Raw genomic sequence first — 14972 nt, forward strand, 5'->3', positions numbered from 1 at the left:
ATTTGATTCATTTCAGGGTATGTCTGGACTATTCTAAATGGGTAATACTAGTAACGTACAGTTCTAATATAGTTTTAGCATTTGTCTATAACTTAACAAAGATGAGATAAAAATCTCATAAGATTCTTCACAGAACTCCTTGAATGCGTATCTTATTTCCCTGTGTTTCAAAAATTATACAGAGGGGCCGGCTCCGTGGCTCAGTGGTTAAGTTTGCACGCTCTGCTTCAGTGGCCCAGGGTTTTGGTGGTTCAGATCCTGGGAGCGGATATGGCACCACTCATCAGGCCACGCTGAGGCGGCATCCCACATGACACAACTAGAAGACCCACAACCTAAAATACACAACTATGTACTGGGGGGCTTTGGGGAGAAAAAAGAAAAATAAAATCTTAAAAAAAAAATTATATAGAAACCCAACCATAATGCAATTCCATCTTGGAACTTAGTGTCACAGATCAAAATGCTCTGATTTTCCATAGTTTTTGGTGTGAAAGGCAGACGCGTAAGCTCGTTTTCATCCCCTTTACAGAAATAATAGCTCTGCAGAAACATTTTCCAAAGTCACAGCTTCCTAAAGGAGTTATACATGAGAAATTAGAAATGCATTTAAACTTCCTAAACAAATAAGTGCTTAAGTGAATTCCAGAAATGTGACACAGAGTTATAAAAGTCCATTTTATTTAGGCTGAAATGTGTATATTATTTATTTAGTTTAAAAACAAGCTTAACATACAATTTAATTGTCAATATAATTTTGACTAATCTTCAATAACCTAGGTACAGAATAGTCTGAAGTTTTACTGTGCTAGATTAAGAAATCCATTCTGTGTAGAAACACTGTTATGCTAATTCCCCTGGGGTTTAAAACTTCAGAATGGAATCACTTCAGCCTATTAAAGACTTTTTAAAACTTGCACACCATCCTGCAAAAAGACCATTTTATGATACATATGAACAAAACTCAACCCCACTTTCTCCAATAATAAAAAAATGTTTTTTTAAATTGTTACTTTTTAAATGACGTGAAACTAAAGAAAATTGGTTGCTGGTTTTAGAATCATCTTTGGAGAAGAAAATCCGGTGCTTTACCACTTGTTGCCAGGCCTTACAGAGGTAAGGTCTGTAGTCCACACCCGCGTCGCTCAGATGACTGAAGGCAGAGGAAGGCCCTTCTCTTAAGTGCGAGGTTTTCCGCATTATACTTTGTGTTGTTGCAAAAAGAACCAAGCGGTACTCCTTTACAAGTTTCTCTAAGAACTGCGAACACTTCTTCAGAGTGGACTCCTGTAAGTTAACACTTTCGCCTCCATTGACCCGGTCTATCCAGTAAAAAGCCGACAGGCTATCCACGATCAAAAGACGGAGAGAGGGGTGACCACAGAACATAGCTTCTAGTGAGTGAAGTGTGAGAAGTAACTGGATGCTGCTACTGCAATATACCAAAAAAAATCTTCCAAGGCAACGTTTGACTACTTCTTCACAACTTTGGGAGAGTCTATGCTCAAGAATTGTAACGAGCCGAAGCATATCAAAGTGGTAATCTGTATCAATAAACAAGACTTCTACTTCCAGTCCACCTTCTGATTTTGGAAGTATACAACGTGCTGTTAAATGATAAAGCATTTCTGTTTTTCCTGTTCCTTCTGGACCATGAAATTCAAGAATATCACCTGTGCAAAATTCAAAAATGTCAATCAAAATGCAGCAGCACAATAATAGCAGGCTACAAAATGAAAAGTCTGCAAAAATGTTTAAAAAGACATTCAACAGAATGTGAAAGAAGATCTAAATCCATTTGCCAAAATGGATCTGTTAAGCAAATACAAATAAATAAGGAAATTAAAAGTAAATCATTAAGTTTCACCTCTGAGAAAGAAGTTGGCTATTAATTAGCATGAAGAAAATTTCCAAAACAGAACAACCAGGTTGAAAGGGGTCCAAAACAATGTCCTGGGCTTGAGTCCACATGCACTCACACTTAAATTGGTGATATTAGAGAGTTAAGAATAAAGTGCCACACGTCTAGGGCCTTTCAAAACTGTTGAATACTATGGTACACACACTGTCTGGTAATTGATTATCCCAAATCCATTCTCTCTTTTTCCTTTAAGCATAACACCTCAACTGGGGAAGGGAATGTGCCCAGCTTAAAAACTATTTTTCTCAGTCTTCCCTACAAAGAGGAGTCACGAGGCATCATAGCTGTAGCCAGTGAGACACAAGGGGACATCTGTTGGGATTTCTAACTTTTGCTTTCCAGATACAGGTACCAGTTCTACTCTGCCGGTCCGTTCTCTGGAGGTGAAACTGCCAACTTGAAATAGTGGGATGAAAGGTGGACACCCTAAGGAAGGTGGACTCGAAGGATGGTGGAGCAGGAAGAGAGGAAGTAACCAGGACTTTGATCAAAATATGGAACCCTAGACCAGCTATGCACAGCCTGTCTCTATATCACTTGTGATGTGAGGAAAATAAGCCACGATCTGGCAAGCCACTAGGTTGGACTTCTGCCACTCGCAGTTGAAACAATCCCTGGTGTTTCTCAATGTTACTGGCATTATGGGTAGAGCAATTCTTGACTGTGCAGTTTCACACACACAGGGTGGAGCCCACAGCTCTCGGGCACTAAATTCCAACAGCATCCCTCAACTGAAAACAGCCCCACATGTTTCCAAACCACCTTCAGTTATCCTTTGCTATATGAAACTCTCTCAAACTGCGTCCAGCTGGAAAGACACCTGCAATGTGAATCATATTCCTAGCATTATAAATCGAAGTCAACTACTCTGAACTTTAAAGACGTTAAATCTCTTCTGTTTAGGTTTCAATAACTCTTTCATTGAGGATAACACAAATTAAATAAAACACCTGCGGAAATTGTCCTGCCTCCAGAGCTTTTCAAAATCTACTTTAAACAGTGGCCTTCCAATTCTTGCTAGTTTGTTTGCCATTTAATTTATGGCTGAACCACATAACTGGAAACACTGTGTTAAAAATGCCTGTTCTTAGGCCCCAAACAAATTACATAGTCTATCTGAGAATCCAGTTACTTTATTTCTTGTTATTACTAACCAACCACTGTATGCTGGAACATTCAGAAATAATGGAGAAGAATTAAGCTAGCAAACTGCCACATACTATATTTAAGGTAGTATAAAACTTCAGCCAATGTCTACTACCATCTTATATATAATTTGCAGTCCAAAACTGACATTAAAAAGATTCCCCTTCCGCCCCCAAAGATTCCAGCCTCAAGGAATGAAACTATTTTCACACTAATAATTGTTCACGGATGCTCTTATTAAAAGTCAACATAATGACTAAAACTATATTAAACCCAGATGTTCAGTTTACTCTCTTCTACTATATTACTAAGGAGCTAAGCTGAAAGCTTCCCCTTGCCCCCAAATACATGTCTTTTACCGCCCTGTATTGTAGAAAGAATAAACTGCACGCTCTAGATGAAGAGACATTAACACAGAACCAACATGAACGGGAGCGGAGGAAAGCTGAAAACAGTTAGCAGGATTAATCTGAAAGGGGTCTGTGGGCACACGGACCATGCGGAAACATCACGGGAAGCGATGAGAGACTGCACCGAACCCTCCCTCCCCTCTCCCCAGACCAGCAAGCAGAAGAGGCTGAGGAGCAGCATTAGCCTTTCCATAGTACTTTACAAGTGAAAAGGGACTGCTTTATAATACCTCATTTGAGCCCAACAATAAGACTTGGAGGTAGGAAAAGCAAACTTTATCAACTTCCATCATCACATTTATCATGCCATATAATTTTGACTATTTACTCGATTACATTTCCTGGAGCTACTTTAAGGTTGAGACTTGAATAGTCCATCCATCCCCAGCAAACACACAGGATCTTCTGAACACACTTCATCAGATTACTTTCTTCCTAAGAACTTCCTGAGAGACATGTAAAGAATAAACACCTAAGTCCTGATTTGGTGAGAGTTAAAGGCCCAAAAGTCAATTCTGGAAAATGGCATTTTGAAAGGGAGCAGGTCTGGTAGAGAGTCAAAGGTAGGGGGCTTCAGTTAGCAGAGTCCAGCAGGTCTTTGGCCTGAGACCAAGGCCTGGAGCAAGGGACCGAGACAGGAAAGAAGCAAGAACAAGAACAAACTGTCCAGTGCTAGCCCAGGCCCTACTTGCTGCCCCGGCCCAAGCAGTTCTGACACTTAATTCCTGTTAGGTCTTCAGCCCCCTTCACTGATTCCAAAGGTAAGAGTAAACCTGAGGCAGTGATTTAAAAGTTCTAAGAGTTAGGCTTAGAAGTACCCATACAAATCAAATACGTGAGCAAAGCAGGGATTTTTAATTCACGTAAATATCCTAAAAAGAATTTAGCTTTCAAAATGGTATGTTAAGATCTATCTCTACGGGGCTGGCCCTGTGGCTCAGTGGTAAGTGCGCACGCTCTGCTTCGGCGGCCCAGGGTTTCGCTGGTTCGGATCCTGGGCGCGGACATGGCACCGCTCATCAGGCCACACTGAGGTGATGTCCCACATGCCACAACTAGAGGGACCCACAACTTGAATATACAACTGTGTACTGGGACGATTTGGGGAGAAAAAGGAAAAATAAAATCTTTAAAAAAAAAAAAAAAGATGTATCTCTAGGTGTTACAAAATAAAAATGTCCTACAGCCACTAGGATTTAAGAGTCAAGACAGTACTGAGAGGCTGGATATAGCAATCTGGGAGTAAGCAACACAGAAAGAGAGAACAGAAAACTCTCTTTGGCGGGTGGGAGGGGATCTAGAATGAAGAATAACAGGCCCAAAATTCAGTTCTTGGGATACATCCAGAGTTAGAGAAGTCAGCACAAAGATACAGAAATTTAATAGAAAGATCAAGAGGAAAAATGACACAGAGCACAAAAGAAGGTTTCAAGAAAATGAAATAGTACTAATACTAAGTACAGCAGAAAAGTTCTAAAAATGAAAACATGCTGGGGGAGAGGTAGGGAACAGATCATTGAATTGTCCTGGATAGTGACCTTACAGCAGTAAATGAGTAACGTACAAAAGCACATTTAATATAAATACTATTTTATGAACCAAACGCCAACAACTGAGACGCTCAGATGATAGCCTGAAAGGGCACCACCGGGAGCAGTCACCGCTTCTGGAGAAACAGCGAGGACGGAGACCACACCGAAGGAAGGTGGCGAGCACGTGAGGAAATGGAAGAAAGATACAACGGATTGTGCTCATTTAGTAAGTAAAAAGTTCAGTAGCAGTTTCATGAGGCTGGAGAGTCAAACGGAGATAATTTGAGGTAAGAGAAATGTAACATATTCTGAGGTAAAAGGGAAGGCACTCCACAGAGAGATAAAAATACATGATACTGGTCAGAGGGCAACTGAAACATCTCTGGATATTTCGGGAATTCTCAGAATAGGGAAAAAATGAAAACTCAGCCAAGTATGTTCTTGGAGAGAAAGGTGGTACTCATAAACATCTTCCAGCAGGACTCAAAGGAATATGTCTTTGAGGGCACTTTCCTACAGTCTCCCAAGGCCTTCTAAATTCATGCAGCACTAAGAAACAGCTGATGTACTACATGGCTACAGAAAGAAACTGGGGCCAAGTTTAAGATCAAATCCCTGGTTAAGAGATGATCTGGTAGATAAAAACACTCTGCCCCTCTCACAGATTAATAGCAAGGCAGGTTAAAAGGTCACTTATAACAAATGGGCAAGTAAAATCGGCAAACTTGCAAATTACACATGAACATTTTCACTAAGGTGCTTGAACTAGATTCCCTAGAAATATGTTTAATGATGAAATGAAATCAGTTTCACTGATGTTATAAACATTTATTGTCTAATCATAAGATCAAAAATAATATTCAAACATTATGTTCTGGAGCCCGCCCCGTGGCTGAGTGGTTAAGTTCCCGTGCTCTGCTTTGGCGGCCCAGGGTTTCGCCGCTTCAGATCCTGGGTGCAGACATGGCACCACTCATCAGGCCACGCTGAGGCGGTGTCTCATGTGCCACAACTGGAAGGACCCACAACTGAAAATACACAACTATGTATCGGGGGGCTTTGGGAAAAAAAGGAAAAATAAAACCTTTAAAACAACAACATTGTGTTCTACAGAGGAGACAGTCCTTTAACTGTCTGAAGTCACTATCTCATATGTTTCTGTGGGTTGTTACAAAAAATCACAGCCTAGTCCAAAGGATTGAGAGTGACAACTTGTGGTAAAAAAAATAAATAAATAAAATAACAAAAAAACCTCTAAAGTTTGGCACTTGACAAATTAAACTAAATCAGAAAAATCTGGAAAGTTTGGCCTTGATTGTTACTCTCACAATTAGGATGCTGCAAGGGGTCTGGGTAACAGATTGTCAGAGTAAGTTTATGAATCTAAAGATCCTTCAAAATAAGGACAAGAAAGAAAAGCCAAAAGATACACCATCTTGGTACCAACCCAGTAATTGTGTCACAAATATGTTGAATTTACAGACTATAATCATTATAGTACTGAAGAGGCAATGAATTGGTATATGGCACTGAATAACTACTATGCAAAAAAGCATTAAAAAGGTTTACAACAGCATTAGAGACTCCTATAACCCCTAAATTTCTTACTGCTTCAACCTGAGCTTCCCTATAACAATTCTAATAAACTGTTGTTGATAAACGATCCTTATAATCCCAGTCTTACGTCTGCTATTGCTCCAACGAGTATTCATCTAACTAGCTTTACAGCTATAAGATCTAGGATAGTTTCAAGTAAACTTTGGTACTAACTGAACACGACGGTGTTTTTAAAGTTTCTATAAACGTACTATTCAAATACATAAGTTGTGCTGCAAATCCAAGTTTTAATGTCAGTTTCATAAAGTTAAATTTAATAATATCCCTTCTGACAGAAAGACCAGAAAGTTCAATCTTTTGTCTATCATGGAAGATTAGCCCTGAGCTAACTGCTGCCAACCCTCCTCTTTTTGCTGAGGAAGACTGGCCCTGAGCTAACATCCACGCCTGTCTTCCTCTACTTTATATGTGGGACGCCTACCACAGCATGGCTTTTTTGCCAAGTGGTGCCATGTCTGCACCCGGGATCCGAACTGGCAAACCCCAGGCCACTGAAGTGGAACGTGCAAACTTAATCGCTGTGCCACCAGGGCAGCCCCCAAAATTTGTCTTTTATTATTGATAGTTTAGAACTTTTTTTGCCAACAGATCTTCTCTATAAGAAATATTAAAGGGAGTCCTTCAGGCTGAATGAAAGGACAATAGACAGCAACTTGAATACAAATGAATTCATAAAGAACAGGTAAATATAACTACATAGGTAAATGTAAGAGACAGTATAAATGTGTTTTATACTTGTAACTTTTTTCATTATCTGATTTAAGAAATAACTGCATTAGGGGGCCAGCCCTGGGGCCGAGTGGTTGGGTTTGTGCGCTCTGTTTCTGCTGCCCAGGGTTTCGCAGGTTCGAGTCCTGGGCGCAGATATGGCACCACTCGTCAGGCCATGCTGGGGGGCGTCCCACATGCCATAACTGGAAGGATCTACAACTAAAAATACACAGCTAGGTACCAGGGGGCTTTGGGAGAAAAAGGAAAAATAAAATCTTTAAAAAAAAAAAGAAGAAAGAACTGCATTAAGTCATAATTTTAATTGTTATAATTTTAAAAGTGTTTATGGGCATACAATGTATAAATACGCAATTTGTAAAAGCACAAAGGGGAAAAATGGAGATATACAGCAGTAAAGTTTTTACAAAGTATTCAAATTAAGATGGTATTAATCCAAACTAGATCGTTATAAATTAAGATGTTAATTGTAATCCTCAGAGCAACCAACAGGAAAAAAATTCATGAAAAATAAAGTAAAAATAATGACAAGAAATTAAAATGGTATACTAGAAAATTTCTATTTAATACAAAAGAAGATAGTAAAGGAGGAACAAAGAAAAAAGACGTAAGACATATATAATACAGACAGCAAAATGGCAGCCATAAATCCTGTCTTATCAGTAACTCACTAACTGTAAATGGATTAAACAGTCTAAACAAAGGGCAGATAGGCAGGACGGAATAAAAAACATGATCCAACTACAGGCTGTCTGCAATGGGCACGCTTGACATTCCAAGTCATAAATAGGTTGACAGAAAAAGACACACTCCGCAAACAGTAACTAAAAAGAGAGCTGAAATGGCCATACTAGTATCAGACAAAACAGACTTTCAGACAAAAATTGCGATAAAGGACACATAACATAAAATTTACCATCTTAACCATTTTTAAGTGTACAGTTCAGCAGTCTTAAATATATATATACACACACACATATTGTTGTAAAACAGATCTCCAGAATTTTTCATCTGAAAACTGAACTCTGTCCCTATTAAACAACAGCTCCCGTCCCCTTTCCCTGCCCCCCAGCTGCTGGCAGCCACCATTCTACTTTCTGCTTCTATGAGTTTGCCTACTCTAGATTCCTCACTTAAGTGGACTCATACTAATACTTTTCTTGTTGTGACTGGCTTGTTTCACTCAGCATGTCCTCAAGGTTCATCCATCTTGCAGCATGTGACAGGATTTCCTTCCTTTTTAAGGCTGAATAACAGTCCATTATATATATAAACCACATTTTGGGGGCTGGTGCAGCAGTTAAGTTCACACGTTCCACTTTGGCGGCCAGGGGCACACCAGTTTGGATCCTGGGTGCACACCTACAGACCGCTTGTCAAGCCACGCTGTGGCAGGCAGCCCACATATAAAGTAGAGGAAGATGGGCATGGATGTTAGCTCAGAGCCAGTCTTCCTCTGCAAAAAGAGGAGGATTGGCAGCAGATGTTAGCTCAGGGCTAATCTTCCTCAAAAAAATAAATAAATAAATAAAGCACATTTTGTTTATCCATTCATTTGTTGATGAACGCTTGGGTTGCTTCCATCTCTTAGGTATTGTGAGTAGTGCTGCTGTGAACATGAGTGTGCAAATATCTCTTCAATAACCTGCTTTCAATTTTTTTGGCTATGTACCCGGAATTGTTAGATCGTATAGTAGTTGTTTTTTTCTTTTTAAAGATTGGCACCTGAGCTAACAACTGTTGCCAATATTCTTTTTTTCTTCTTTTTCTCCCCAAACCCCTCCAGTATGTAGTTGTATATTTAGTTGTGTGTCCTTCTGGTTGTGGCATTGAGTTCTATTTTTAATCTTTTTAGGACCCTCCATACTGTTTTCCAGGGTTGCTTTAGCATGCTACAATCCCATCAACAGGGCACAAGGGTTCTAATTTCTCCACATTCTTACCAACACTTGCTCTTTTCTGGTTATTTCGACAGTGGCCATCCTAATGGGTATGAGGTGAGAAAGGACATTTTATAATGATTGTGAGTCAACCCATCAATCAGATGTAATAATAATAAACTTATTTGTGCCCCACAATACAGGAAGCCCCAAAATACCTGAAGCAAAAACTGACAGAACAAAAGGGAGAGAGAAATAATTCGACAGTAATAGTTGGAGTCTTTAATACTGCACTTTCAACAGTGGACAGAACAACTAGACAGAAGATCAGCAAGGAAACAGAAGACTTGAACAACACTGAAAACCAACTACAACTAAGAGACATTAGGAAAACACTAGTCCCAACTACAGCAGAATACACACTCTTCTCAAGTGCACATGGAACATTCTTCAGGATGGATCACATATGTGGCCATAAAACAAGTCCCAATAAATTTTAAAAGACTCTCTCACAGGGGCTGGCCCCAGTGGTGCAGTGGCTAAGTTCATGTGCTTCACTTTGGTGGCCTTGGGTTCATGGGGTCGGATCACGTCCATGGACCTACACACCAATTGTCAGGCCATGCTGTGGAGCCATCCCACATACAAAATGGAGGAAGACTGGCAACACATATTAGCTGAGGGCCAATCTTCCTCACCAAAAAAAGAAAAAAAAAAAAAAAGACTGAAATCACAGAAGTATGTTCTCTGATCAGAAAAGAATGGAAACAGAAGTCAATAACACCACAAAAAGCCATAAATCTTCTTGCCTTTGGATTAGGTAACGGCTTCTTAGCTATGATACCAAAAGCAGGAACAACAAAAGATAAATTGGACTTCATCAAAATTAATAACTTTGTGGGGACTGCAGCTGATGAGTGTAGGTGATAGTGAGGGCTGAGGGATGGGCAGGAGACAGCGAAGTGAAGAGAAGGCTCAGTTCTGGGCATGGAGACCGAGGATCCTGGGGTTCACTTTCCCACATGCATCTCATCCTTGGCTTGGTGCAGGGTCATAATTACATAAAGTCTTGGATTAAAAAAAATTAATGACTTTGCACTTCAATGGATAACATAGTGAAATGACAAGCCACAGAATGAATGGGTATCCGCGCATCATCTATTTGATAAAGGACTTGTATCTAGACTATATAAAGGACTCTTTCAACTCAATAATAAAAAAGACAAGCCAGTTTTGAAAACGGGCAATAGATCTGACATTTCTCCAAATTACATATACAACTTGCCAATAAGCACATGCAAAAATGCTTAACATCATTAGCCATAAGGGAAATGTAAACCAAAACCACAGTGAGAAATCACTTCATACTCATTTGTTTGCAGGATGTGGGGAAATTGGAACCATCATATGCTTCACTGCTAGTAGCAGTAAAATGTGCAGCTGCTTTAGAAAATAGGCAGTACCACAACAGGTTAAACACAGTTACCATAAACCTAGCAGTCCTTTTTGTAGGTATTACCCAAGAGAACTGAAAACACATATCCACAGAAAAACCTGCACACAAATAATCATAGCAGCATTACTTGTAACAGCCAAAAAGTAGAAACAACCCATTTGTCCATCAACTGATGAACAGATAAACAAAATGTGGTCTACCTACCCATGCAATAGAATATTATTCAACCGTAAAAAAGGAATGACCTACTGAGGCACACTGCAATATGATGAACCTTGAAAAGATTATACAAAGCGAAAGAAGCCAGTTGTCACAGAAGACCACTTCCTGTAGGATTCCAATTATATGAAAAGTCCAGCAAAGGCAAGTCTAGAGTAGAGAGTAGACTAGCAGTTGCCTCGGGCTGAGAGATGTGGGAGGAAATGGGGAGAGACTACTAATAGCCATGCCTTTTTGAGGTGATGGAAATATTCTAAAATCGATTATGGTGATGTTTGCATAACTGTGTGAACACTAAATATCATTGAATTGTACACCTAAATGGGTGAATTATATCTCTATAAAGCTGTTACAGTAAAAAAGAAAAAACCACCTAAGCCCACTACCTGCTTTGTAAGGTTTCCCGAGTGTGGAAGTGCTAATAGAACAAGGAGACGTGTATTTTCTCTACTGTAGAAACATCAACAGAACAACAGGGCAGCTAAGGACTTTCCTGTGATTCTCTAACTTCTGAAGCATGAAACATAAATTATAATAACAAGACTCCCACAAATATCGTGTTGGGATAAGAGGGGTCAATGTTTGTTCTGAAGATTTACCAGACAAGCCAAACTCTACCCCATCTGACACAGAGAAGGACGGCTTACAAGGGTTTTGTTACAATCTGTTTCTCAGTTTTTAATTTCACAGTTTAACCTATATAGTCTCTTGCTAGGAATATATGTATATAAAAAAACATGTTTTATAGAACTTATGACACTATATTTTGATCTGAGATCGTTTTTTACCAAGCACAGGTGAATCTTCATTAGCAAACAGATAGGGTTCTATTTCTTTCAAGGAACTTCTACCTTCAAGTCGGGCAAGGAGCTTGCAAAAGAAAAAAAGAGAGAAGGAAAAATCATTACCGAAAAATACAAAATCCTAGAAATCTACATTTATACAATTTTCCAAAAGTCAATAAAAAAGCTTTTCAAAATTTTGAGGATTTGGAGGAAATTATGAAATAGAAAATATAATTTAGGAAAAAAAATTGTGTTCACTTATTCAGAAAATATTTCATTTTTTGTTTATGTACCAAATACTGACGGTACAAAATGAGTCCCTGGCCTCAACGGAATTGATAGTGTAGTTTGAGATACAGGACCAAACTGCTAAGTGCAGTTTTTACCTTCCTTATGTGTCGTAATTATCTTTCTCACAATACTTACCACACTTGTTATACGGGTATTAGCTTTTAATCTGTCTGCCCATTATATTGTCCTTATCTAGTAGGGAGGAGGGGACAAAAAAGAAAGGTGGAGAAAAACTTCCCTGAGGAACTCCCAGCTGAATGTGTTAGGTGAATGGGGCAGGCACACCAGGTAGAGGGGACCACACAGCCAAGGGGCGGAGGTTACCAACAGCACTGTGTGTAGGCAAACGATAAGCAGAGCTGAATTGCTGGAGCTTGTAGCACGAAACAGGCAGGAGACAGTGAAGACCTAAAAGATCAGAAGTCAGATCACAGAAGGCCTTAGATGCCATGTTTAGGAGCTTGCTCTTTGGCTTGTAGACAAGATCAAGGGGTTTTAGCTACACAGTGAGAAGCGGTCTGGAACAGTTAAGAGTAGACAGTGGGACTCCAGAACTAGACCTGCCAGCTCACTTCTCTGGGCCTGAGGCTCATCAGTAAGGTGAGGATAACTAACAGTATGTCCTTCACAGGGCACTGAGAATTTGATATGTTAAGAGTGCTTAGCACAGGGGCTGGCCCCATGGACGAGTGGTTGGGTTCGCATGCTCTGCTTCAGGGCCCAGGGTTTCTGCAGGTTCAAATCCTGGGTGTGGACATGGCACGGATTGACAAGCCGTGCTGAGGCAGCGTCCCATGTCACAACTAGAAGGACCCACAACTAAAAATACACAACTATGTACCGGGGGGTTTTGGGGAGAAAAGGAAAAATAAAATCTTAAAAAAAAGAGTGCTTAGCACAGAGCAAGTACTATGTAAGGCTGAGCTATTATCACCCGAATTTCAGACAGATCACCTTGGTGGCTGGTAGGGGATGGATTTGAGTATGACCAGAACCACAGCCAAGGCTGGAGTCTCACCCAGCCTGGAGGAGTGCCCGCCAGTCTTTAGTTAGGAGGACAGCAAGAATTCGGGTACTGATTTAAATGTCAATGAGGGAATCATAATCAAAGCTGATTCTCAAGTCTCTAAGGAAATCAGCACAGATTTGACAACCCTTCTATACAACAAAAGAAAAAAAACCATATCAGAAATGGGAAGAAAAGCAGTCACCTTTCGTGTTTTTTTATTGAGGCCAAAGTTTTGAAAAGACTTCCTGAAGCGATGAAAAGCTTCTATACATTAGTTTAGCAAACGTGTACTGAATTTCTATTACGTCCACAAACACTATGGCAGGTAAAATGGAGACTACAAAGATGAGGAAGACAACCTGCCCTCAAAGAACTAGCAGTCTAGGTCTTCCGGGAGATGAGATTTTATTACAAAACAAGGTAAAGACTGCTAATGACACAAGAAAGTGCGAGAGCAGCGATTCTGAAGGCGAATGTAAGGTCAAGACTATTTTCACATATATGAAGATACTATTTGCCTTTTCCACTAAGTTGACACCTGCACTGATGCTGCCACGGTGGGTAAGAGTGCTGGCCCCGGCCCATCAGGCAGCGGCATCAAGCTGTGTTAGCACACGTGGGACTCCTCACCACCGGCAGAAAGACACCCAAACAAGCAAAACTAGTTTACAGAAGAATGCCTCTGATGAGGGAGTAAAAAGTATTAGTTCTATGAAATTATGACTCGAGTACTTTTTAAAATACTCTTGGTGATCTGGAAAGCGTACTAGTGGGAAAGAATTCCATGTTGACCAAGAAGAAGTATTGCCTTTGCCCTCGCTCCTGGGGGATCATCTGGAAACCTCTTGGAATATCCTGCCTGATGAAAGCATCTTCATGCACCTGGGGCCTTGAGCCACACCAGACAGTCTAACAATGTGACTTACGGTGGGGACTCTGTGAAGCTTGACCTCTGGGACCAGAGGGGCTGGAGAATGAGGTAGCTGTCTGGGCAGGTGACCGTGTCTAAATGAGAGCCCCACAGAGACTGTGGACGTCCACGTTGAGGTGAGTTTCCCTGGTGGGTACAGCGCCACAGTGCTGCTGGGAGAAGTCAGCACTGTCCACAGTTCCACTGGGAGAGGACAGCTGGAGGCTCTGCATTTGGATTCTCCTGGACTTCGTCTGACTACATCTCTTCCCCTGGCTGATTTTAATCCGCATCCTCTCATGGTAGTAAACCATAACCATGAATCTGACAGCATTCAGCGAGTTCTGTGAGTCCTAGGAAATTATTACACCTGAAGGTGGTCCTGGAGACCTGGAACTCTCCAGTTGGTGACACAAATGAAGACAGTCTTGGGGACTTCTCCATAACTCCACACACACATAAGGATCCAAACTGAAGTACAAAGGTTTTTCCCTAGGAAAAGCACTTGTGTGATTATTTGAGTTGGATGCTTTTATTCATGAAATATCCTTTTATTTGAAAGAACTACTGATACACAAACTATGATTATCCAGACTTTGGTATCTGGCAGACATTTTATTGAAAACAAAGAAAATAACTGACAGTATTTGTTGCCAATGATAGTATTTGAATTTTGGAAAACTTTTATCCACCACTGTGAGCTTGATAGCTTCCCAAAACTTTAGGTCCTTTTTGGTGAACTCACTGGTGATTTTAAAGAATGTGATTTTTGTGGGGATAGTTATTTAAGGAAACCTGTCAATACTTGGAAGATCTACATAACTCAGCAGACCAATATTTGCAAATGACCAAGGCATGATGTTAAATCATTCCTGGGTAAAAGATTCTCTCTAAGTCTAAGACAGAAAAGTTCACTGATGCAATTCTATACTCTACATTACAATTAACTTTTAGGAAAACTACTACTAGTCAAGTTTTGGTATAACATCAAAGAAGACTATCCACAATTATCTCAAAAGATCTTAAAAAAATCTTTCCTTTTCCAACTATATAAGAGGCCAGATATT

General features: G+C 40.2%; 1 protein-coding gene across 3 annotated transcripts in view; it reads right to left on the minus strand.

The window, feature by feature from the left end:
- Positions 1-682: 682 nt before the first annotated feature.
- Positions 683-14972, minus strand: part of XRCC2 (X-ray repair cross complementing 2) — a 33236-nt gene continuing 18946 nt past the window's right edge. Inside the window, exons 2-4 of one of the 3 annotated variants that reach the window (XM_046669936.1) lie at positions 12311-12394; positions 11699-11780; positions 683-1673 (exon numbers count right to left, since the gene is read on the minus strand). In XM_046669936.1, coding sequence (XP_046525892.1) covers positions 943-1673; positions 11699-11780; positions 12311-12394 — 897 coding nt within the window. In that variant the 3' untranslated portion in view covers positions 683-942. The remainder of the gene's footprint in view (positions 1674-11698; positions 11781-12310; positions 12395-14972) is intronic. The other 2 variants (XM_046669937.1, XR_006889794.1) reach the window with 2 other exon arrangements.

Source organism: Equus quagga, chromosome 8 (assembly GCF_021613505.1).
Source record: "Equus quagga isolate Etosha38 chromosome 8, UCLA_HA_Equagga_1.0, whole genome shotgun sequence".
Taxonomy (NCBI): Eukaryota; Metazoa; Chordata; class Mammalia; order Perissodactyla; family Equidae; genus Equus; species Equus quagga.